General features: G+C 37.5%; 1 protein-coding gene across 9 annotated transcripts in view; it reads right to left on the bottom strand.

Moving 5' to 3' along the window:
- Positions 1-26,676, bottom strand: part of LOC105494555 (EYA transcriptional coactivator and phosphatase 3) — a 115,624-nt gene that overhangs the window by 76,012 nt on the left and 12,936 nt on the right. For 6 of the 9 annotated variants that reach the window (XM_071097751.1, XM_011763070.2, XM_011763073.2 and 3 more), the window contains 2 exons: positions 11,463-11,563; positions 5-48 (listed from right to left, as the gene is read on the bottom strand). In XM_071097751.1, the coding sequence (XP_070953852.1) occupies positions 5-48; positions 11,463-11,495 (77 nt within the window). In that variant the 5' untranslated portion in view covers positions 11,496-11,563. Of the gene's footprint in view, positions 1-4; positions 49-10,121; positions 10,248-11,462; positions 11,564-26,676 lie in introns of those variants that run through there. The other 3 variants (XM_011763074.3, XM_011763079.3, XM_071097752.1) reach the window with 2 other exon arrangements.

Below are 26,676 nucleotides of genomic sequence, written 5' to 3'. Positions count from 1 at the left end.
ATACCTTATAGTTTGCTCTCCTGATTCCTGCATCTTGGCTTTTTTCACCTGCAAAAATAAATATACAAAGGTATCAATGTACTGATCTGTTTTTTAAATCATTTAGCTACTCAAAGAACAGGCTATTAACTATTACAGGGTAACTGTTTAATTTTGTTTAGTTTAGATTTAATTAACCCTTGTTATATTTTAGAGCTAGAAATGAAGTTTGTTTTTTAAATGGAGCTCTTCTTTTTAATGAAAGAAGTGTTCTTCTGATTAAAAAAAAAAACTGCTTACCAGAATTTTTACTCAAGGTAGACAGAATGTTTACTAGGATAAAGTATCCAAGCTTTGATACAAACTATTTGGTTTTATACTGTAACAGGCAAATTACATTTAAACAAACAGTAAAGATGGCAATCTAAGTATCATCTACTCATTTATTTAACAAAAATGGCTTTATACTTGTTAGTTTAGTGTCAAAAATTAATATGAATTCTTATCAAGTTACCAGTAATTTAGAAAATACTGTTAACCCTGTATTTTTTTTTTTCATTTTTCACATTTTCTATTTCCTTCTGGGTAGAAGTCACTTCCATTGAAACAGTGTAAGAATCCACAAATGAAAGATCAATGGTTAACACTAATGGATTTTTCTGTTTTCATATTACAGGGAATCCGATTTTAGAGCTCTCTGATTAGAATTGGCTGTAGTAGAAACATGTCTAATATGCTTAGCCATTCAAACCACGAATATTTAAAAGTATTTCAAGCTAATAGAAGAAGGCAGAAACTCTAGATAATTTGAAGCAAATGTATCAGGTGGAATAACAGATATTTAATATTACATTGAATAATTCAGACAAGACAAATCATAAATGCAAGCCCCATAAAATTTCTCATGGCCATATACTGCTCATGAGAATACACAACCATGAAATAAATAAAACCAAACATTCTTGGTTCCTTGCTTATGGCATGTGAAAATGTGTTCCATTCAATGTTCTCTTAATTTTCATAGGTATCAAAAAGGAGAAAATAAAGAAACAAAGGCAATTTAAAAAAAGTTTCTAAATTTAAAATAAAAATTACATTAAAGCATTTGAAGCAAAAACAAAAAACAAAACCTTGAGGTGGGTAAATCCTGATTAAGCATGACATTAAATTCAAAAGCCATAAAAGAGAAAATAGATATGATTACACAAAAATCTTAAACTTCTATATGATAAAAGACACCATAAAACAACCAGGAGGTTGAGGGATTCCAGGATAGTATGCAGACTGTGACAAAAAAATCTAACTGTAGGCCGGGCGTGGTGGCTCACGCCTGTAATCCCAGCACTTTGGGAGGCTGAGACGGGCGGATCACGAGGTCAGGAGATCGAGACCATCCTGGCTAACACGGTGAAACCCCGTCTCTACTAAAAATACAAAAAATTAGCCGGGCGCGGTGGCGGTCGCCTATAGTCCCAGCTACACGGGAGGCTGAGGCAGGAGAATGGCGTGAACCCGGAGACAGAGCTTACAGTGAGTCGAGATCGTGCCACTGCACTCCAGCCTGCGTGACAGAGCGAGACTCCATCTCAAAAAAAAAAAAATCTAACTGTATTACCAATGTATATGACAATCTCACTGAAAGAGGGGAGGGAAATATGATCTGACCTAGATAATATAGGAAAATAGTGTTTTGCCTGGAAACTATAAGGCTAAAGACAAGAAAAATTCAACTATCTAGTTTATCTGCCTGCCATAATTTCACAAATGACAAAATATAGCCTCTTTTTGTAAAATATTCTGCCCTTCCTACCTAAAGATGATAGTAGTTACATATGGTCAGATAATAATGTACTCTTTCAATAGTGGAGATGAATTTATGCTTAGCTCATCCAAAGACTCTTTGCTATCAAAGAAATGTAATTATGAGCTGGTTGGCTGAGTAACTGAAACAGTCTATACCCTTCAAACAGTAATTTAAACAAAGAAAATTAGAGCACTGAGGAGTCTAATTTATCATAGTCTTCATTTATTAGAGGTATAGAGCAACAAATTTAGCTTATCACCTCCAAAAGAAAAAATAAAAAAATAAAAAAGATCCTGGAGCAACATTTTTAAATTTACTTATTATTATTATTATTATTTTTTTTTTTTTGAGACAAGGTCTCATTCTGTCACCCATGCTGGAGTGCCGTGGCATAATCTCGGCTCACTGCAACCTCTGCCTCCTGGGTTCAAGCAGTTCTTGTGCCTCAGCCTCTCGAGTAGCAGGGACAACAGGTGCACACCACCATGCCCAGCTAATTTTGCTAACTTGTCTATTTTTAGTAGAGACAGGGTTTCGCCATGTTGGCCAGGATGGTTTTGAACTCCTGGCCTCAAGTGATCCGCCCACCTTGGTCTCCCAAAGTGCTGGGATTACAGGCATGAGCCATCGCGCCTGGCCAAAAACGTATTTACTTTCAAGGAAGAACTATGCTTCTTTACGCTCCTTCACTTTTAATTTTTTTCAGTGCCAACCCAGTGCAGAGTACATATTCATAAATAGAAAGGGAGAAAATGTATCTAAAGTCATATCTACCAAGCAGAAAAGTCTGGGGAAGGAAAAGGTGTTACAATGTTTTTTGTTTTTTGTTTTTACCTCATATGGCCCATTGTTTGTCTTGATTTGAGCAATTATGTCCCCCTCTAAGGCAGGGATATGAAGCATGTACTAACCAGGCAGTAGAGGCAGGTAAATTTACTAAAGACAGACAGATTTTACTCAATTACAGAAGTGTCGGTTCAAACAATACAAGCCAGAAACTGACAGAAAATGATTCCTAGTTCTTAAGAGAAATAGCAAAGATTGAGCAACAATTTTCTGGAGAGTTTACAGAGTAATATAGTACTTGCAATAATGAATACTGAAAACTACACAGCAAAGTAAGCAAAGATTCAAGTAGCAACCAGTCCTATAGGGAACAATTTTCATTAACAAAACCAGTATAGATTATACAAGCAACTGGTATCCAAGGAATTAGGGCCATATCAGGACAGTAGTAGAAGGACAGTAATACAAGCTGCCAGTGAGTAAGAAAGCAATAAAGCTGAAAAGGCTCTGGTACGGTTAAAAGTGAAAAAATCTGAATCTCTTTTTATATGACATGATTTTGTATACAGAAATCCTAACGAATCCATTAAGAAACCACTAGAACTGATAAACAAGTTCAGCAAGGCAGCAAAATACAAGACAAACATACAAAAATTAATTATATTTCTATATAACTTGCAATGAACAATTCAAAAATGAAAAACAAAATCCATTCGCAGTAGCATCAAAAGGAATAAAATACATAGGAATATGGCCAGGTCCAGTGGCTCACGCTTGTAATCCCAGCACTTTGGGAGGTCGAGGCAGGTGGATCACCTGAGGTCGGGAGTCCAAGACCAGGCTGGCCAACATGGTGAAACCCTGTCTCTACTAAAAATACAAAAATTAGCTGGGTGTGGTGCTGCACACCTGCAATCCCAGCTACTCAGGAGGCTGAGGCAGGAGAATCGCCTGAACTTGGAAGGTGGAGGTTGCAGTGAGCTGAGATTGTGCCACTGCACTCCAGCCTGGGTGACATGGCGAGACTTCGTCTTAAAAACAAAAACAAAAACAAAAAAAACACTTAGAAATAAACCTAATAGAAGAAAAAGTACATGTTAAAAGAAATTTAAGAGTTAAATGCCAATCATCCCACATCCAGGGACAGAAGAATTCATCTTGTAAAGATGGTAATACTCCCCAAATTGGTCTACAGTCAATCCAATCAAAATCCCAGCTGGCTGCATTCAAGAAATTCACAGACTGATCCTAAATTTCATATGGAAATGAAAGTGACCCAGAATAGCTAAAACAATCTTGGGAAAAAAAAAAAGAGAGAACAAAGTTAAAGGACTCACATTTTTCCATTTCTTTTTTATTTTTATTTTTCAAGACAAGAGTCTCACTCTGTCACCCAGGCTGGAGTGCAGTGGCGTGATCTTGGCTCACTGCAACCTCCGCCTCCTGGGTTCAAGCATTTCTCACGCCTTGGCCTCCCAAGTAGCTGAGACCACAGGTGCGTGCCACCATGTCTGGCTAATTTTTTTGTACGTTTAATGGAGATGGGGTTTCACCATGTTGGCCAGGCAGGTCTCAGACCTCAGGTGATCCGCCCACATCGGCCTCCCAAATTGCTGGGATTACAGGCATGAGCCACTGTGCCCAGCCCCATTTTTCAATTTCAAAACTTACTATAAAGCTAGAGTAATCAAGACGGTGTGGTACTGGCATAAGGATGGATATATGGATCACTAGAACAGAATTGAGAGTCCTGAAATAGACCTCTACATTTATTGGGTCAACTGATTTTCAACAAGGGTATCACATTTACAGTCAAATTATTTTCAACAAAAGTGCCACAACGATTCAACAAAAAAAGTTGAACTCGTACCTCAAGCCATGTGCAAAAATAAACTCAAAATGGATCAAAGCACTAAAAGTAAAAGCTAAAGCAATAAAATTCTTAGGAGAATATGGATGCTCTCATCACTTGTAAAAATATAGGCTGGAGGCAGTGGCTCACACCTGTAATCCCAACACTTTGGGGGGCTGAGGCAGGTGGATCATGAGGTCAGGAGTTCAACACCAGCCTGGCCAAGACAGTGAAACCCCGTCTCTACTAAAAATACAAAAATTAGCCAGGTGTGATGGCGGGCGCCTGTGATCTCAGCTACTCGGGAGGCTGAGGTAGGGAACTGCTTGAACCTGGGAGGTGGAGGTTGCAGTGAGCCGAGATCACAACACTGCACTCCAGCCTGGGTGACAGAGTGAGACTCCATCTCAAAAAAAAAACACACACACACACACACACACACACACACACACACACATATATATACACATATAAAAATCTTCACCACCTGGATTAAACAATTTCTTAGATATGATAAAAGAAAAAATAAAAATGATTTCATTAGAATGAAAAACTTTTATGCTTCAGCTGGGCATGGTGGCTCACACACTTTGGGAGGCAGAGGTAGACAGATCACTTGAGCCCAGGAGTTTGAGACCAGCTTGGGCAACATAGTAAAAACCCCATCTCCACAAAAAGTACAAAAAATTAGCTAGGTTTGGCAGCATGCACCTGTAGTCTCAGCTACCCAGGAGGCTGAGGTGGAAGGATCACTTGGGCCTGGGAGGTCAAGGCTACAGTGAGCCATGATTGTGCCACTGCACTCTTGCCCAGGGCGACAGAGTGAGACCCTGTCTTAAACAAAAAAACCTTTTACACTTCAAAGAACAGTATCAAGAAAACGATAACCCACAGAATGGAAGAAAAATTTTGCAGATCATACGTCTCATAAGGGACTAGAATATATAAGGGACCAGAATACATAAAGAAGATAACTCAATTTAGAAATAGGCAAAAGATCTGAATAGACATTTCTTCAAAGATGTACAAATGACCAATAAGCATATGAAAAGGTGCTCAACATTATTAGTCATAAGAGAAATGCAAATCAAAACTACACTGAGATGCTACTTCCACCCAGACGGCTATAACAAAAAAGCTGAACAGTAACAAGTGTTGGCAAGGACGTGCAGAAACTGGAACTCTCACTGCACTGCTGGTGGAAATGTAAAATAGTGCAGCTGCTTTGAAAAACAACCTTGCAGTTCCTCAAAAGGTCAAACATAGAGTTATCATATGACTTGGCAATTCCACTCCTCACTATATACATGTCCCCACAAAACTTTTATATGAATGTTCATAACAGCAAAAAAGTAGAAACAACCCCAGTGTCTGTCTATCAACTGATTCACACATTAAAATGTAGTAGTATATCTATATAATGAAATACGGGGCAATAAAAGGGAATTAAGTACTGATACACGCTGTAACATGGATAAACTTTAAAAACATTACGTTAAGTAAAAGAAACCAGTCACAAAGGACCATGGTTTGTATAACTCCAATTTTTGTTTGTTTTGTTTTGGAGACAGGGTCTCACTCTGTCGCCCAGGCTGGAGTGCACTAGCTTGATTTCGGCTCACTGCAGCCTCAACCTCCCCGATTCAAGCGATCCTTCCACCTCAACCTCCTGAGTAGCTGGGACTATAGGCATGCACCACCACACCTGGCTAATTTTTCTGTATTGTTTTTGGACAGATGGGGTTTCACCATGTTGTCTAGGCTGGTCTCAAATTCCTGAGTTCAACGGATCCACCTGCTTCAGCCTCCCAAAGTGCTGGGATTACAGGTGTGAGCCGCCATGCCTGACTTGTAGAATTCAATTTATATGAAATATCTACAAATTAGTAAATCTATAGACACAAAGTATATTAATGGTTGCCTACAGCTGTGGAAGATAAATTGGGGGGTGACTGCTAATGGGTATGGAGTTTCTTTTTGGAGTGAGGAAAATGTTCTGCCTGGGCATGGTGGCTCACCTCTATAATCCCAGCACTTTGGGAAAGCCAAGGTCGGAGGATCACTTAAGGTCAGGAATCTGAGACCAGCTGGGCAACAAAGCAAGACCCCATCTCGACAAAAAATTTAAAAAACAGTTGGGTGTGGTGGCTCACACCTATAATCCTAGGTACTCAGGAGGCTGAGACGGGAGGATTGTTTGAGCCCAGGAGTTCAAGGATGCAGTGAGCCACGACTGTGCCACTGTACTCCAGTCTGGGTGACAAAATAAGACCCTGTCTCAAAAAAAAAAAAGAAAAAAGGAAGATGCCCTAAAATTTATTCTGGTAATGGTTACAAAACTATTTTAGAATAGACTAAAAACTACTGCACTGTATACGCTAAAAGGGTGAATTGTAGGATATGTAAATTACATGTCAATAAAGCTGGTATCTTAAAAAATGACGTAATCCTATGGGCATATAATGGCTAATGATAACACAGAAAGAAGCACTGGCAAATTCATAAATCAGGGTTCTATTTTTGCTTCTGCTACAATGTATAATCACACTTTAAATATAACACAGCAAGGAAACAAAAAACCCAGTATACAAACTCAGAATATACAGGCTCCAGGCTAAGTTCTGACAGTTAATTCACTGCATGTCTTCTCTGTATCTGTTTCTTCATCTGTAAAAAAAAGATACAACTACCTACTTTACAGGGCTCATGTTCCAACAGCGGGAAACAGCAGGATTAACAGTACAAGGATGCTGGCTGAATAAAACTTAAGAATGTGTACTGTTAACATAGTATGTAAAGATGAAATTCAAAGAGGAAAAGAGTGAGCTGCTTATGAAAAACAAAGTGCTATGTAATTGTTAAATTTTAGTGTTATTACCATAGACAGCAAGAACAAAGTTGAATCCCAGAAATTTCAAGACAGGCTTAAGAAATAGGACTCTCTAGTTAAGAAAATTGTATTAAGCATCTCAAATGTCATTCTGAAATTACTCTGTGATGACTTACAAGTAATGACTCTGAAGGTTTAAACAAGAGGCAAAAGTATACTAGTGCCAGGTAAGTTGTAATCTTGGCAATAATAAATACAATGGTCGGGTAAGTCTTCATGGAGACTATAAAAAGGATGTTTATGTCAAGATTTATCCAACACTGTCCAGCAAAGAGAAGGACATTGTTCTGTTTACTAAAAAGTCATATTCCATATCCTAGAGGGGTAAAGGATTTGATCACAACCTAGATGAAATTTCACACAAAAAACAATTTAATGCTATTTTCATTGACCGTGCTTACTAATAGCTATCTAATTACTAATTTGACTTCAAGAACTTAACATAAGGAAAGCAGGACCTAGAGAGGGAGGCAAGCATTCCAAATTATTAGAGAGGTAAATATTTATAGCAGAGACAACTTCCTGTTCTACCACTGCATGTCAGGTGTGACTTGTGATGGAGGCAAAAAAATCTTTTTGTCTTCTCTATCAAGAAGAGTAATCTACAAACTGTAAACGATAGCATACCTAAATTTTTCAAAAAGAGTTTATTTGCATATTTATAAGCAAGCACCTCAATTATTTTAAATAAGTTCGAACCCTCCAGACTCATAGAAGCTTTATCCCATAGACCTGTAACTTAACAAACATGATTGCTAAACCAGTGTTTATCATCTCTGAAAAATCACAGAGAATTAGAGAGGTGCTTGAAACAGGGTTTGAGTCTAGGAGTTCAAGACCAGCCTGGGCAACAGGGCAAAACCCCGTGTCTACTAAAAATACAAAAAAATTAGTTGGGTGTGCTGGTAGTCCCCGCTACTTGGGAGGCTGAGATGGGAGGATTGCTTCAGCCTGGGAGGCAGAGGCTGCAGTGAGTCAAGACGGCACCACTGCACTCCAGTCTGGGCGACAGGGTGAAACCCTGTCTCAAACAAAACAAAACGAAAAGAAATGTTTCACTACTTGGTTTGTTTTAATTTAAAGGTGATGGCAGAGAGGAATTAGGTGCCAGAAACTATAAACTAGTGCTAATTCAATGCTGATTGATGACAGTGTTCTAAAACAGATTATTGAACAAACCTCTGTAGACACCTAGAAAGGATATGACAATCACCTGGAGCTATTATATATTTTTTCTAAGAACCCTCAACATTTTTATTGATAGCTTAAAGATTTAGGCTATAAATAGGTAAAGTATATGACAGAAAGCTGGAAAGAATAAGATTTTTAATTAAGGTATCAAAGGGTGATAATGTTACTTCTTCAGGGACTCTCAGTGTGTAAACTGTAGCATGAAGTATTTCTTATTCTCAATCCACTGCTGTTCTTTATACTGTATTCTCCAAGTAGAGGCTGTACAATAATCAGTCAAAAGGATCCCTTCATCTGTGGATGAGATTCTTGCATTTTTGGAAGGTGATTTATAGTAATATAACACAGTTATTTACAACTCAGTTGAGGATTGATAAGCAATAAAGGGAAAATGAAAGAATCTGAAGTCAAAATTTACTGCATTGTGAGTTATCTAAACAAAATCTTTTTTTGTGTGTTTTTTTTTTTTTGGAGACAGAGCCTCACTCACTCTGTTGTCCAGGCTGGAGAGCACTGGCACAATTTCGGCTCACTGTAACCTCCACCTCCTGGGTTCAAGCGATTCTCCTGCCTCAGCTTCCCAAGTAGCTGGGATTACAGGCATGCACCACCACACCTGGCTAATTTTTGTATTTTTAGTAGAGATGGGGTCTCCCCATGTTGGCCAGGCTGGTCTCAAATTCCTGGCCTCAAGTGATCCACCCACCTCCACCACCCAAAGTGCTGGGATTACAGGCATGAGTCACTGTGCCCAGCCGATCTGAACAAAATCTTGAGGTAGAGCAAGCAATTAGTGGAGAAATAAGAGAAGGGATAATTCAATAAGGAAAAGTCAAGAAGAGACAATGGGATTAAAATAACTTCAATAATAATGACCATCAGTAACATCACCAGGGTTAAAAATACTGGCTTTATTTATCATCAACTTGGGATGGGACCATTCTCTCCACTCATATTTTAGATCTCCACTACAGCCTGTGAAAAGTTGTTTTTTTACCTCAAAGTGTGTCATTACTCTTCCTGTTCTATTTTAAACATTAATAAGTGTCGTGTTTTTAGATTCTGTATTTGTCTGTTTGACGTCCATTAATCACAGAGCCAAACTCAAGGCCAAAGTTGTATTCTATTTCCCCTGAGATCTGGTGCCCATACTCTGAACCACCTCCTTTATCTAACTCTCACACACTAAGCCCCTATTTCTCCTGCCCTAAATCATAAATCAACCCAGGACAAAGTACCACCAGATAACCAGGGACAGCCCATAGGCCACAAAGCCTGACAAAATTATTCAAACTAGTCAACCCTAAGCTGTTTACCCTGCCTACCTTGCTTTTCCTGTGGAAACCTCGATAAGTCTGTGGCCCGTGCATTCCTCTCACTCTTTTCTGCCTCCTGACCAACAGTGGTACTTCCCCCGTGTGGCATGCTATGCCTCTTGTTTCAAGGGGAACTATGAGTAAACACTCAACTTTTCTTTCAATGGCACTGACCTCTCTATGTCGTCACTCAATCACCTTTTTATATTAAGATCTGGGCACAAATCAATAAGGAAATAATGCCCTTTGACAACCATTTATAGTCAGCAGAAATTTTGGTTTTAAAGTGCTTCAATTTCTTACCTTTCTCTGAAGTAATAATCAGGTTTTGCACATCATGTTACAGAAGTTCAACAGAATGACAAGGAAATGAAGCAGGGCAGAAGAGATAGATGATTGTCAGCAGGTCAGCCTCACAATTCTCATTACCTTAAATAGGTAAGGAGTAACTAACAATATCCGTATTTCAACAGTATGTCAACACTTACATAAGTCTTTTGAAAATATGACTAGACCTTTGTCTTACCACATTCAAAACTCAATGGCATAATTTCCCCTGGTACATTTAGTATCTACAGTTCAGCTATCTGTTCCAAAAGTGTAAATCCTAAACACACTGCTCAAGATAATTTTTAACCCTACCATTTCCCTGACAATTAAAGTCCCACCAGGGATAGGGGATCACATCTCAAATGTTGCTAATGCCTTCCTAGTTTTATACTTACCTCAACTGAGGGGCCTAAAATAATAATGACAAAGCAATCATCAATATGCATTTCTCAATATAAAGAAAAATATTAAAAATATATTAAAGGACTTTATCATTTAAATGGGAGCTAGTACACCTAAAGAATACAACTAGAACATGAAAAACATATCCTATTATTTGCTTTCAAAATTCAAATTTTTCTAGGTTAGATTTTCATAAAGTAAACATGTACCATGCTGTATCCTCTCTTAATATGAAATGCAAGAGGCCCACTCAGGATAGCAAATTGAATCAGTATTTACCAAACTTCAGAAAAAGAAACTGAAGACAAAAGGAAAAGACCCTCTAGCATAAAAGTTATCTTAAAAGAATGACACTATTGCTTTTGTTTTTTAAATATTAAGGGCCAAAAACCAAAAAGAAGATAAACCCATATCATCTGGGGACATTTACAATTATTTTATTATGTTAAATATTTAAAAGAAATTAAGAATTCAATATAGTCTCTATGGTTTTATCTGTTTTCAAGAATTAGCTAGTGGTCAAATTATACCTTCCTCACTACTACTACTTTTTAAAAAATTAACTCTCTTAGGGAAATTTAGGTAAAAACAAAACTAAATTTTCTGGTCGAAATGGTGATATACTGTCAGATCAGTAAAGAGATGTCCTATTTTCTAAAAACTGTAACACTAGCCACTTATTTTTTTAAATGACATTTCTAAATACAATATTCATTTTGTAATGCTAAATTTTCCTTAGACTCCTTAGAATTAAGTTGGAAAAATACAACATTGTTTTCTTGAAAGGAAACAATTAAGGAATCTTTTCCTTATTTTTATTTCTAATTTGGAATCTATAACTGAATAATAATTAAAATACCTTAAGATTAGCTCTTCCATAATCAACTTTAAACTGTTAAAGGAAATACTTACTGGTTGCTCTGGTAAATCTTGTTCTTCTTCCATGAGGACCAATATTTCTTTATTATGCTTATGTGACTGGATTACAAGTCTCTCCCAGCAGTTTTCACAATCTGTTTTTAAAAAGGAGGATTCAAAGCTTTATATACTCTTAAAGTATTACCATTGAGGCCATCAGATAATAATTTTTTAATATTTTGCTACCCCAAGCTTTCTACATGAGTTCCAATCACAAAATCTCAAACCTGCACGTGGCTCTTCAAAAATGACATGCTACACCAAATCAAGAGAGGTGTACACAATGACTTTTATAATACCTTGCAAAAGTCAACACGTGGAACCACTTCTGCTGGTTACTATGGTGCCTAATGCATTAAACAGCTTACAATGAAAGCCATGTGCAGATAATAAAATAATTTTTTAAGGATTAGAGTTACATTAAAAATGATAGAGACTGGCCTAGCAAGTCAGCAAGTTATGATAACATCTAACCTGCTTTAATGTGGAGCATTTACATAACTGTTAACACAGACACACAGAATCACTTTAAATAGGACAAACCAGAATATCAACTAAATGCATTCACAACCAACTATCTGTCTATATGTCATCAATTTAAAGGAAAACTCAATTCTTCTGCATCTCAATAATAAAAATAAGTATAGTGAAACCTTGACTTTTAGAACTAAAGAAAATAATCATTCAAAGATAGGACCTAATTTAATTCTGAAATAATGAGCTTCTACTAACTGTACTGCCCAGTCAATTATTTAAGCAAAATCTTTACATTCTCAGACCCCGCTTTTTCTGTCCTGATTTTCAAACAAAAAAGGAAAAATAGGATTCTAAGTCCACCTTACCATGTCCTACTGACAGGAGACAAAGAGATAAAAATTAGAAAGCTGCATACATTATAAAAATGAAATACTCCATTTCTGTCTAACAAAAGTGAAACCAGCACTTCTCTCAAAAGATGTGATTGCTTGTACATTTAATTAAAGTCACAGCTGTTTTTAGTTTTTCTACCAACCACTGTACCTAACTCACATACAAAGCTAAAGTATATAATCTTATTACAGAAGTCCTGAAAATAGACAAGTAACAAGAAAACAAAAAACTTGTTATGCCAGTATACTACCACTCTACTTCTATTACTCCATCGTGCTGCAATTCAACACAACTTTAAGCCACACCCCAGAATGTGAAAAGGAGAGAAAACACACAAAAGGTTACAATTAGATGCAAAGTTGTCCAACTCTAACACAGCTTTATTCCCTACCCCAATTTAGAATATCAAAAGAAAAAAGTTTAAAGGTCAGAAGCACTTGATACTCAATGTACTCACGTGTAGCTCATACACAGAGCCTCAAAAGCTAAGTTCTCCTACTACATGACGCAGATAACTAGCAATACAGAATTACAGAGTGCAATAAGTAAAGCTCATAGGAGCTATCTTCCCTGCACTTATTTTGCTCAGCTTAGAACAGCACAATCAATGTGACTTAAAACTGATTCACAACTATGAAAGATCAAACATTTTTTGTTTTACTAGTTTGAGTCTTAGTTTCAAATTGAAATATCTTTTCTTTAAGGGACAATCCTTTACATTTTATACTGTCTAAATGTACATTATGTCATATATTATTTCATCCCATTAGAAACTACAAAATAGGACCAAATCATTAGGGAAATGGAATACCTTCAATACCTCATTTGTTGAATTTCTTTTTTCTTTTTTTTTTTTTTTAGATAGAGTTTCACTGTGTCACCAAGGCTGGAGTGCAGTGGCGCAATCTTGGCTCACTGCAACCTCCGTCTCCCGGGTTCAAGCAATTTTCCTGACTCAGCCTCCCAAGTAGCTGGGACTACAGGCGCGCCACCAGGCCCAGCTAATTTTTGTATTTTTAGTAGAGATGGGTTTTTGCCATGTTGGCCAGCCTGGTCTTGAACTCCTGACCTCAGGTGATCTGCCTGCCTCAGTCTCCCAAAGTGCTGGGATTACAGGCATAAGCCCGGCTAATTTGTTTTTTTGTGTGTGACCAGTTCTCATCCATACAAAACTTACAACATTACATGTTTTCCCTAATTGAAGGCCATGGCTATAAAACTACAATCTCTAATATATTTTCAGCAAGGGAGATAAAAGGGATATCCGCTCTACCATGGGGGAAGAGTTATAAATTTCATCTCTGATAGGAGGAAGGTAAGAATAATTGTTAAAAATATATATATATATGTGTGTGTGTGTGTGTGTGTGTGTGTGTATACACACTCAATAATGTGGTTTAATTTTGTTTCTAAACAAAAATTAACTCATTTTAGAAATCTGAATTACACTAAAGGAGAACATAATACTATTTACAGGTTAAAAGGGGTCATTGGTTTTAAAAAGAAACAATACTCTATCAAGTTGAATAATGAAGAATCATTTTAAAAGAAAAAACATAGAAACATAAATGGTGGGGAAAGAATAATTTTAAAAGAAAAAACAAAAACATAAATGGTGGGGAAATAAATTATCAATAAATGTTCAAATACTGAATTTTGCTTTTTAGAAATATGGTAATATTAAATTGATTTTATAATAGAAAAAGAAGAATCTATTATTTCTTGACATAAATTCTGTAAGCTGCAAGAAAACTTTCTTTAAGGGAAAAATTTAAAGACATTCCTTTCTACATCTCCTATTCTTTGAAAATAAGCACGCTTTGTTGTTTCCATCTTTAAAATTCCCTTTGTCTTCTCAGCTTTTCAATCTAGGAGAATAAAAAGGACACAAATAATTTCTGTATTTAGAAGAAAAGAACTGGCCAGGCATGGTGGCTCATGCCTGTAATCCCAGCACTTTGGGAGGCTGAGGCAGGTGGATCACAAGGTCAGGAGATCAAGATCATCCTGGCCAACATGGTGAAACCCTGTCTCTACTAAAAATACAAAAATTAGCTGGGCGTGGTGGTGCAAGCCTGTAGCCCCATTCTTGGGAGACTGAGGCAAGAGAATCACATGAACCTGGGAGGCGGAGGTTTCAGTGAGCTGAGATCACGCCACTGCACTCCAGCCTGGCGACAGAGTGAGACTCTGTCTCAAGAAAAGAAAGAAACAAAGAAAGACAGACAGAAAGAAAGACAGAAAGAAAGACAGAAAGAAAGAAAGAAAGAAAGAAAGAAAGAAAGAAAGAAAGAAAGAAAGAAAGAAAGAAAGACAGAAAGACAAAGAAAGAAAGAAAGAAAGAAAGAAAGAAAGAAAGAAAGAAAGAAAGAAAGAAAGAAAGAAAGAAAGACAGAAAGACAAAGAAAGAAAGAAAGAAAGAAAGAAAGAAAGAAAGAAAGAAAGAAAGAAAGAAAGAAAGAAAGAAAGGAAGGTAAAGTTTAAAAACCAGGCTTGCTATCTCAAAATAACTGGTCAATGACTATGAATAATTTTGATCATTTTAAAACAAAAAGCTGCCTACAAGTAAAGAATATGATATATTACAAAATCTGGGATTCTACTGTCAACACACGATGTGTGGGAAGTTTGCAAACATACATTCTGGTACATTGTGTATAAAATGCACTAATGACCACAAATTATGTAATTCTACCAAAACATTCATCTAAATACTACTTTCCATCAATACAGTATTCTCCTGCCTTGCAATAATTTGTACACTGAATGATCTGAAATATCAGAACATACTAAATATTAGAATGCAAGTATTCATCACAGTGCCAGCACCTATCAATGTTCTAAAACTTTTATTAAGACTTCATACCATTTTCCACAAGTGGTACATTCTAGACAATCAAAAGTCATACTTACTAGCAAGAGATGAAAGTACAGTATAACTAAGACACAATATTGCAAAACTTGGTAATAAAGGAAGTACAGAATTATTGTAAAAATCTTAGTATTCATTTTCTTGTATTAGTTCTAGAACTTAACTTTTTGTTGTTGTTGTTTTTGTTTTTTGAGACGGAGTCTCGCTCTGTCGCCCAGGCTGGAGGGCAGTGGCATGATCTTGGCTTACTGCAAGCTCCGCCTCCCGGGTTCACGCCATTCTCCTGCCTCTGCCTCCCGAGTAGCTGGGACTACAGGCGTCCGCCACCACGCCCAGCTAATTTTTTGTATTTTTAGTAGAGACGGGGTTTCACCATGTTAGCCAAGATGGTCTCGATCTCCTGACCTCATGATCCACCCACCTCGGCCTCCCAAAGTGCTGGGATTACAGACATGAGCCACTGCACCCGGCCAACGGTGTTTTTTTTTGTTTGTTTTTGTTTTGTTTTTTTACCGTTAATGTAACCTGACATTATTTTACATTCAATGAGATTGATCTTTTAAAATATCAAGTAATACAACAGTTGTGACACAGAAAAGTGAATTTTTAATGTAATTAAAATAAATATAATTAAAACTTAGCCAAACAGCTGATGAAATTACAAGACAAGCCCTGAGTTAATCTTTTAAGTACCTTTAGAACATTTGGAAAGTAATGTCTTTTCACAATTTTCTAATTTCGATTCTTACTACTGGTTTCTAAATACACTTGTTTTATCACCTTTTTTGGAAATAGAGCTTGTCAGTATTCATTTGCCTTCATGGACAGAATTCTGAGAAAATTTAAAATTGAGAATAGAAATAGTATTTCCTAAGACCTTATACTTCTCTACCTGTGAATGCTGACAGTGAAAAAATAGAAACTTTGGTTTGATTCAAGAGCCACACAATTTTGAATACTATTGTGATTTTGCATGCTTAAAAATAAAAGCAGAATCTTTCTGTAATATGGTGGCCATAAATTTTATTTTTACTCTTTAGAAGTTAGAAGGGAAATAATTAATAACAAATATTTTATTTCAAAATTCGAATTAGATTCCTACCTCATAGTTTCTGTTTTGTCTCAAGTTCAACATACTACATACCCTGCAAATGTAAATGGCCACAAGCAAGAAATTAGGTTGCTTCAATGTGTTATTAAAGCTCTTAGGCTTAGGAAAAGAAATTAAATATATGTAGGGGTGTGTGTGTGTGTGTGTGTGTGTGTGTGTGTTTTGTTTGTTTAAAAGCACAGAATAGGCCGGACGCGGTGGCTCACGCTTGTAATCCCAGCACTTTAGAAGGCCGAAGCGAGTGGATCACTTGAGGTCAGGAGTTTGAAACCAGCCTGGCCAACATGGTGAAACTCTGTCTCTCTTAAAAATACAAAAAATTAATCTGGCATGGTGGCACACACCTGTAATCCCTGCTACTCAGGAGGCTGACGGAGGAAAACTGCTTGAACTCAGGAGGTGGAGGTCGCAGCGAGCCAAGATTGCACCGCTGCACTCCAGGCTGGGCGACAGGCGAGAGTAAGACTCCATCTCAAAAAAAAAAAAAAAAAAAAGGGCACAGAATAAAGGCCAAATTGTTTTCCATGAAAACAAGGCATATATCAGTCTTAATTACAACTTCAAAAGAAGTGTGTAAGTAGGGCAAAAACAGTCTGATTTATAGGTCCTAGAAAGAGAACTTGCATGCAGCTAAGTATGTACAGAGATATTCAGGAGTTAACTGGATATCTATGACACAGTTCCACATAGAAAAAAGGTAGTCCATAGATTTAATCACTGACTACATTTTATTTTAAGTTTATTTACTACACTTCCCAAAGTGCCTTATATATATAATTTTTTATTTTTATTTTGTTTTTGGGGGGGGGAATAACTAAAACTTTTTTTTTTCTTTTTTTTTTGCAGACAGCACTTGCTCTGTCGCCCAGGCTGGAGCACAATGGTGTAATCTTGGCTCACGGCAACCTCTGCCTCCCCAGTTTAAGCAATTCTCACACCTCAGCCTCCCAAGTAGCTGGGATTACAGGTGTGCACCACACACCTGGCTAATATTTGTAGCGATGGGGTTTTGCCATGTTGGCCAGGATGGTCCCAAACTCCTGGTCTCAAATGATCCACTAGCCTCGGCCTCTCAAAGTGCTGGGATCACAGGTGTGAGCCACCGCATCCGGCCTAAAACCTTCATTAGATATGATTTTCCAATAACAATAATGTGCAAATTTGAACTATGAATTCAAACAGCAGTGAAGTCTGAAATTTTAAAAGGTAGAATAGGTATTAGGGAACAAAAGGTAAAGGAAGATGAGAACATTTAATACTATTCATTATCTCCTCTCTGTACACAATGTTGCATAGATACAACTATTTCATTTTTATCTTATTGATTTAATAATAGTGAAATCACCTTAAGGAACCTACAGTATATAGTTGGTGTCCAACTTTAGGGGGGAAGGTAGAAACACAAATGATTAACAGTTTCACCCACACATTTTAGACAATTTTTTTTTTTGCCAAGATTTTAGTAGTAAATTCACAAATATAAGTACTTTCTTCACTCCTTCAGTGTTAAAATAGAAAGCTAAATAGTGTCAACAGTAGTGGCTTAATTATTGGTATACAAGAAAAACAAAACACCAATAGGTTTTCTTAATTAAGCACTTTAAATATTAATATGTGCATTTATTTTTACAGTTACAAATTTTTCATGTTTTAGACAATAGCTTTTAATAGTTTCAAATCCATTGAGACACTGCTTTCAATTTGAAATAATGTGTGCATACACGTATATAAAAAACAAAAACAACCCCGTGTATGACTCATCTGACAGATGTTTGAGATCAATAAACTCTTATTTTTCAACATGCAGTTGAGAGGGAAGCAAGCCATCCTCTCTCTATATATATACATATATATATATATAAATATATAGAGCCTGGGAGACAGCATGACTGTCTCAAAAAAAAAAAAAAAAAAAAAAAAGAAGTGAACAAAGGTTTACTCCAATACCTACAAGTTTCTTATTGAAAATTAGACAAAATTAATAATGAATATTTTGGGAGAAAGGAGAATAACAGAGGCCATTTAAGGAAAACCTATCTATACCACTCTTTAAAACCAATAATAGTAGAAAAGATAAGAGAACTGTCATTTACTGAGCATATATAATACACAAAGTTTTTGTTTTTGTTTTGTTTTGTTTTTAAGAGATAGGGGTCTTACTATGTTGCCCAAGCTGGTCTCAAACTCCTGGGCTCAAGCAATCCTCCCACCTCAGCCTCCCAGGTAGCTGGGACTACAGGCATGTGCCACTGCATCCAGCTCCAAGTAATTTTTATAGTCACTATCTCATCAAATTTTGTTTCCACAACTAAGACGCAGGTGGTATTACCATCCTCATGCTACAAACAAGGAAACTGGGATTCAGAGATTTAAACAATTTGTCCAAGAGTAACAGCAATAATGTTGCAGGCTGAAGTAAAAATACCTTAAATAAAGAGACCAGACGACAGTGATGATGACTGCAAATCACTGTAAATGTACTTAATTTCACTGAATTGTAAACAGTAGTCTCCCTTTCCAAGGGGGGGATATACTGCAAGACCCCCAGTTGACACCTGAACCCACAGATGGTACCCATACACACTATCTTTTTTCCTATACATACATATCTATGATAAATTTTAACTCAGCAGTTTTCATGCGCTGTGTGGCCAAAACCTGGAGTTTGAGGTGTGACAGCAAAACTAGCATGAATTTCTTCTGCTTCTTCAAAAGTTCACGGACAGAAGATTAGTTCTTACCGTAGATTTGTTTTTCTTTCTTTTTGAGATGGAGTCTCTCCCTGTCACCAGGCTGGAGTGCAGTGGTGCAATCTTGGCTCACCGTAACCTCCAACTGCTGGGTTCAAGCAATTCCCCTGCCTCAGCCTCCTGAGTAGCTGGGACTACAGGCGTGCACCACCACACCCAGCTAATTTTTGTATTTTTAGTAGAGATGGGGTTTCACCATGTTGACCAGGATAGTCTCGATCTCGACCTCATGATCCGCCCACCTCAGCCTCCCAAAGTGCTGGGATTACAAATGTGAACCATCGCACCCAGCCCTACCGTAGATCTTAACAATCTCAGCATAGGATTTTTTTTCTTTCCTTATTTAGTAGAGAACTTTAACGTTTTCACTTAATGCACTTCTCTTTGGCATATCTGTATTGCCAGCAACACTACTCTTGCTCTTCAGGGCCATTATTAAGTAAAATAAGAGTTACTCGGGCTGGGCGCGGTGGCTCATGCTTGTAATCCCAGCACTTTGGGAGGCCGAGGCGGGTGGCTCACGAGGTCAGGAGTTCGAGACCAGCCTGGCCAACATGGTAAAACCCCGTCTCTACTAAAAATACAAAAATTAGTTGGGCATGGTGGCACATACCTGTAATCCCAGATACTCAGGAGGCTGAGGCAAGAGAACTGCTTGAACCAGGACCTGGGAGGCGGAGATTATGGTGAGCCGAGATCACGCCATTGCACGCCAGCCTGGGCAAGAGTGAAACTGTGTCTCAAAAAAAAAAAAGTTACTCAAACACACAAGTACTGCAGACACCTCAACAAGTGATCTGATAACTAAGATGGCTCCTAAGTAACAGGCGGGAAGCGTCTACGACATGAATGTGTTGGATAAAGGGATAATTCATGACCCAGGCAGGAAAGAGCAAAATGGAGAGAGACTTCATCACACTACTCAGATCGGTGCACAATTTTAAACTGATGAATTGTTTGCTTGCGAAATTTTCCATTTAATATTTTCAGACCAAGGTTGATAGCAGGTAACTAAAACCGCCAAAAGCAAAACTACAGATAAGGGGGGTACTACTGTACTTAAAAATGGTTAAAACAGTTAATTTTATCTTACGTATATTTTACAATAAAAAATACAAAAAAAACCCTAACAGATTAGAAATGCCAAAAAAAAGATCAAATCTATAAAGTATTTAAAATATGAAATAAATAGAGAAAAATCAGTATTTAGAAAACATTGTCAGAAAAACTGAATACCAATATGGAAAAAATATCCACATCATCATATGCTATAACTAATTATAAATATATTAAAAAACTAAGCATTCAAAAAACTTTGGAGAAAACAGAATAGTAACCTTATCTCACTAAGGAAAAGAGATGAATTTATGGTCAATTCAAAGAAAGCATAAACGACAATTTGACAAATCCAATTATGTAAAATAAACTGTCAAGCAATAAAAAAATCTAACATTAAAATATTATAAATTCAGGCAATATCTGCAAGAATTATGATAAATAAAACTTAATGTTTATAACATACACCAAATCAATTCAACATTTCCCGATCATCTATTATTATGGAGCAAACAATGACTAACTCATAAACCTGTCAAAGAATAAAAACAGGCAGTTTAAACCACAGAGATTAAATCAGCACTTGAGAAAAAAGACTGTCTCACTACTAATTGGAGAAATATAAATTGTAATATTCTTAAGATACAACTTCATACCTATTAAGCTACCAAAAAAAATCTAAACAACAAAACCAAGTGTTATCTGGGTTATAAGAAGATAAAGACATATTCAGTCAGGCACAGCTGTAAAATCACATGTGTCTTCAAACTGTTCCTGGATAAAGTATAAAAGAGGTCATAAGATTGGCCATGGCCTAACCTGAATAATTTTTCTTCGGTGCTCACACAAGAATTACATACAGGGAGGAAGAAAGCAAACTCTACTTTTAAAAATAGTATACGTTTGTTGTCTAAGAAACAAAAAATGTGAAACAACCAACACATGAAGAATAAGTTTAACTATACCATAACTGTAAACTATTTCAATACAAGCTTACTTAAAAAGTGAAAAAATACATGTTTTTACGTTAGTTTAATAATAGCTTACATATAATTTGATAAGAATCAAAAGCAGATACAAAGTTACATTTAAAAGTATAGTAAAATGTTTAAATACATATTTTTAAATGCTTATATAAAAATGTTCAAGATATTAAGCTAAAATTAGACACAAGTTCTTCATTCTTGCCCCCAACTTTTTCCATTGGAAAAAAATTTCAGCTTTGAAGGAAAAGCAATTCAAATTGCAGTGATCCTCCCTTACCTAAAAAATCTTAAAGTTTGTGACAACAATATAGGTAGAAAGATTCATTTGATTTTCTGGCTGTGTCATCTCTTTCCTAAGAAGTTATTTAGACACTGTACATAAACTCAGGGTTGGTTCATTTTACAGCTCTAAGCAAAAGCAATGAACTTCCAATAGTTGAAGAATTTGCTATTGGAAAAGACTTCACATTTGGTTTCACTCTATTGGACAGACACAATTTTCTCTTGGAAATGCGAGAAAATACATAACAAAAGATGCTACAAAGGATAAAAGGTCTTACAGATCATTAAATGTAATCCTTATTTTAAAATTGAGGAAATTAAACAAAAGAGAACGCACTGCCTCATGAACCTGTAAGCAGCAGAAACAGTGGCGGAACCGGAAACTCTGAACTCCCTTGTCTGAAGTTTTTTGTCTCCTTTATGCAAAATTGAGCATAAAACCCTCCCTTTTAAAAGTACATTCCTTCGTGCCTGTAATCCCAGCACTTTGGGAGGCTGAGGCGGGTGGATCACCTGAGGTCAGGAGTTCAAGACCAGCCTGGCCTACATGGTGAAACCCCATCTCTACTAAAAATTAAAAAAATTAGCGTGGTGGCAGGCATCTGTAATCCCAGCTACCCGGGAAGCTGAGGCAGGAGAATCGCTTGAACCCGGGAGGTGGAGGTTGCAGTGAGGAGCCGAGATTGCACCACTGCACTCCAGCCTGGGCAACAAGAGTGAGACTCCGTCTCAAACAACAAAAAAAATTACATTCCTAATATTATTACCTTAGGCTACTTATTCCTTTTCTTTCATTACATCTCTATCCTATGTTATATTACTTCGATCTTATGATATAATATCATGTTCTTAAAGTTTTAAAATATTTTAAATTTAAACTCAGAAATTCTTTTTCAATGTATGGACTGGCACTTTAAGGACCTCCTAAAAATCCAAAAACAACATTCCTTTTTTTTTCTTTAGAGGAATAAAGAGCTTAGTTGAACAAAGAGCTACTTCTGAATCTGGCAGCCCTCAGAATCAGAAGAGATTCAGACTCAGAGAGCTCCCTGATATTCTTTTTATGCTACTTATTAACTCCCTGTACAGGCTAGCAAAAAACCCCCACAAAAACAAATAGATTTATCTTTATAACCGTAAGTCCTTAATTTACAATGTACAGACTTTGATTTACTGGGTTTTTTTGTTTGTTTTTTGTTTTTTTGAGACCAGGTGGAGTGCAGTGTCATAATCTCACCTAGGCTGGAGTACACTGGCACAATCCTGGGTCACTGCAACCTCCGCTTCCTAGGTTCAAGTGATTATTATGCCTCAGCCTCTGGAGTAGCTAGGACTACAGGTGTCCACCACCATGCCCGGCTAATTTTTATATTTTTAGTAGAGACAAGGTTTCAACATGTTGGCCAGGCTGGTCTTGAACTCCTGGTCTCAAGTGATCCGCCCGCCTTGGCCTCCCAAAGTGGGATTACAGGCTTGAGCCACCGTGGCGGACTGATTTACTGTTAATTAAACAAGTTTTTTTTGTTTGTTTGTTTTGGAGACAGAGCAATGATACAATCTCGGCTCACTGCAACCTCCACCTCCTGGGTTCAAGCAATTCTCCGCCTCAGCCTCCCAAGTTGCTGGGACTACAGGCACATGCCACCACACCCGGCTACTTTTTCGTATTTTAGTAGAGACGGAGTCTCATCGTGTTGCCCAGGCTGGTCTCAAACTCCTGAGCTCAAGTGATCTACCCGCCTCGGCCTCCCAAACTGCTGGGATTATAGTCGTGAGCCACCATGGCAGGCCAAAACAAGTAATTTTAACTGGGGCCGGGCGTCAAAGTGGGAAGGGTCGGCTGAGGCAGGAGGATCCCTTGAGCCCAGGAGTAATCTGGTAATCTGGTATGTTGACCAGCCTGGACAACATAGCAAGAGACCCCATCTATTTAAAAAAAAAAGAGAAGAAGAAAAAGGAGGGTGGGGAGAAAAGAGAGAGGGAGGGAAGAGGAGAAGGAAGAAAGGGAAAAAGGGAGATAGAAAAGGAAGAGAGGAAGGGGGAAATCCCCTTCCCCAAACACATATACACACAGTTATCATGAAATAGATTTCTAGTCAAAGATAGGTCCATATCCTAATACCCAGATCCTGTGAATGTTCCCTTATTTGGAAAAACAGTCTTTGCATATGTAATTAAGGATTTTGAGATGAGATTATACATAGGCCCTAAACACCATCACAAATGTCCTTATAAGAGAAAAGCAGACATTTAACACACATACAGAGAAGAAGGCAATGTGAAAATGGAAGAAGAGACTGGAGGGTTATGGTCAAGGAATGTCAGCAGCCACCAGAAGCTGGGAGAGGCAAAGGATGATTGCCCCTAAAGCCTCTGGAGGAAGTTCAGCCCTGCCAATACCATGATTTCAGACTTCTGGCCTCCAGAAGTGAAAGAATAAATTTCTATTGTTTCAAGCCTCAAAGTCTGTTTGGGGTAATTTGTTATAGCAGCCACAGGAAACTAATACAAATAGCAAAGTTTATGTTTTTCGTTTGCTTGATTTTGCTATTACCTCTCTGTTTGGGCTTGTTGACCATCTCCTGACCACTGAAAGAAACAGACAAACTGAAAACAAAAGTGGGAAATAAGAAAATGTAAATAAGGGGTTGGGAGTGGTGGCTCACACCTGTAATCCCAGCACTTTGGGAAGCTGAAGCAGGCAGATCACCTGAGGTCAGGAACTCGAGACCAGCCTGGCCAACATGGTGAAACCCCATTTCTACTAAAAAATACAAAAATTAGCCAGGCATGGTGGTGGGCACCTGTAATTCCAGCTACTCAGGAGGCTGAGGCAGGAGAATCACTTGAACCCAGGAGGCAGAGGTTGCAGTGAGCCGAGATCATGCCACTGCACTCTAGCCTGGGCTACAGAGTGAGACTCTGTCTCAAAAAAAAAAAAAAAAGGAAATGTAAATAAGAGAACACAACTGTACATACAGATGAAAAAATGCTTCCAGACATTAAAAATAATAAACATAAAACACTTAAAAACTTTCCAAATAATTGTCAAGTTTGCCTCTCTAATGAAAGTGTTACATAACTTCAAAGTTAGCATTCTCCTGCTTTCACTCTGGGATAAACCTTAAATTTATGTCCAGGTAACAATAACACTGACAGTCTCAGGTACTTCATGGATCTTGAGAAATCTTACAAGATCCTTCCAAAGCCTTAACAAACTCAACACTAGTATTTGTAAGACAGCACTTAAAGTCTGCATACATTCACTATACTGTTTTTTGTTTGTTTTGAGATGGAGTCTCCCTCTATCACCCAGGCTGGAGTGCAATGGCGTGCTCTTAGCTCACTGCAACCTCGGCCTCCCAGGTTCAAGCAATTCTCCTACTTCAGCATCCGTAGTAGCTGGGATTACAGGCGCCCACCACCATGCCCGGCTAATTTTTGTATTTTTTAGTAGAGATGGGGTTTCACCATATCAGCCAGGCTGGTCTCGAATTCTTGACCTCAAGTGATCTGCCTGCCTCAGCCCCCTAAAGTGTTGGGATTACAGGTGTGAGCCACTATGCCTGGCCTCACTATACTGTTTGATGTGTTCTGCTTAGGGAAAAAAATTACTGCTAGAGTTAAACCTGAAATATATCAAAGTCCTCCTTTCCAATTTATCTTAAATAACAATCTTAGGTAAATTATGCCTCAAGATTGAAGCTCATATTTTTCTGTTTTGAAGTTCCTATTTTGCATTTCTCTCATGTAGCATAAATCATTTACTAAACATTTAATTTTTAACTTGGCAACACTGTGCTTAGCACTGTATCAAGAACACTGATAAACACATCGTAAGATGGTACTAAATGATGAGAAATTTTTTTCATTGGAAAAACGTGACTCTTCTAATGCAATTATTTTTTTGCATGTATTTTTCTTTGGGATTTCTTTTTTGTGTGTCTTGAATAGAGCCCTGAAATTCTTTCTAAACATATTCATAGAACATTTCAAGCTGGAAGAAAAACACTGAAATAGAATCCAGGATAAAATATGCCAGGTATTAAAGACACATTCTGAAAGAAATCATAATTACTTTTAGCTGCTGCGTCAAAAGTTCATGTCAATGTTGAAGATGCCATTTAACTACCCTTTACAAAAATGTATAGATCAAACAGAATGAAACTATAAAGGCTCAGCTAATTTAACCAAGTAAAGTTGTTAATTCCAACTTCAAGCAACAAAGTAAATAAGAATAAAATTTAGGAACTTAATCATTTCTTGATAAAGACTCATAATTGAAACAATTTCCCCAGGGGCTCTCTGTACTATTCTCTGCTTAGCCTAAATGAAAGGATCTAATCTACGGAGGTCAATAGTCCCAAACTTTTGGAATCTCCTCTGAATGCAACTCAAAATGATGACACACAAATTGAATTCATTCCTCAAAATAAAATTGTATGACATAAAAAGCATTTTGGGACAAATAGGAACTGAAAAAATAGTCCTGCAAAAGAACAGAACCAAAACTAGTAGCAGTATCTTATAAACCAGTAGCATGTTAGTTACAGCCAGAGATAAAAATTAAACTATATAAATGCAAAGTGGTATCCTGAACTGGATCCTAGAATAGAAAAAAGATATTAGTAGAAAAAATAGTAAAATCTGAATAAAGTCTGGAATCTAGTAAACAGTAATGAGCTGTATTCAGAGGAGATTCCAAAAGTTTGGGACTGTTGGCCTCTGTAGATTTAGATCCTTTCATTTAGGCTAAGCAGAGACTAGGACAGAGAGCCCCTGGGGGAAGTGGGGTATATATATATATATATATATATGATACCAACACACACTTACTAGAATGTCTAAAATAAAAATTTAAAAACTGGCCAAATGCTGGCAAGGATGCAGAACAACAAGAACTCTGTAAAACTAGAACAATGTACAATTAGAAATTGTAGGCCGGGCGCGGTGGCTCAAGCCTGTAATCCCAGCACTTTGGGAGGCCGAGATGGGTGGATCACGAGGTCAGGAGATCGAGACCATCCTGGCTAACATGGTGAAACCCCGTCTCTACTAAAAAATACAAAAAACTAGCCGGGCGAGGTGGCGGGCGCCTGTAGTTCCAGCTACTTGGGAGGCTGAGGCAGGAGAATGGCGTGAACCCGGGAGGTGGAGCTTGCAGTGAGCTGAGATCCGGCCACTGTACTCCAGCCTGGGCGACAGAGCGAGACTCCGTCTCAAAACAAACAAACAAACAAACAAACAAACAAACAAAAAGAAATTGTACACTGCTGGTGGG

The sequence above is a fragment of the Macaca nemestrina genome, chromosome 1 (genome assembly GCF_043159975.1).
Source record: "Macaca nemestrina isolate mMacNem1 chromosome 1, mMacNem.hap1, whole genome shotgun sequence".
Lineage (NCBI taxonomy): Eukaryota > Metazoa > Chordata > Mammalia > Primates > Cercopithecidae > Macaca > Macaca nemestrina.
This window is presented reverse-complemented; position numbering and strand designations above follow the sequence as displayed.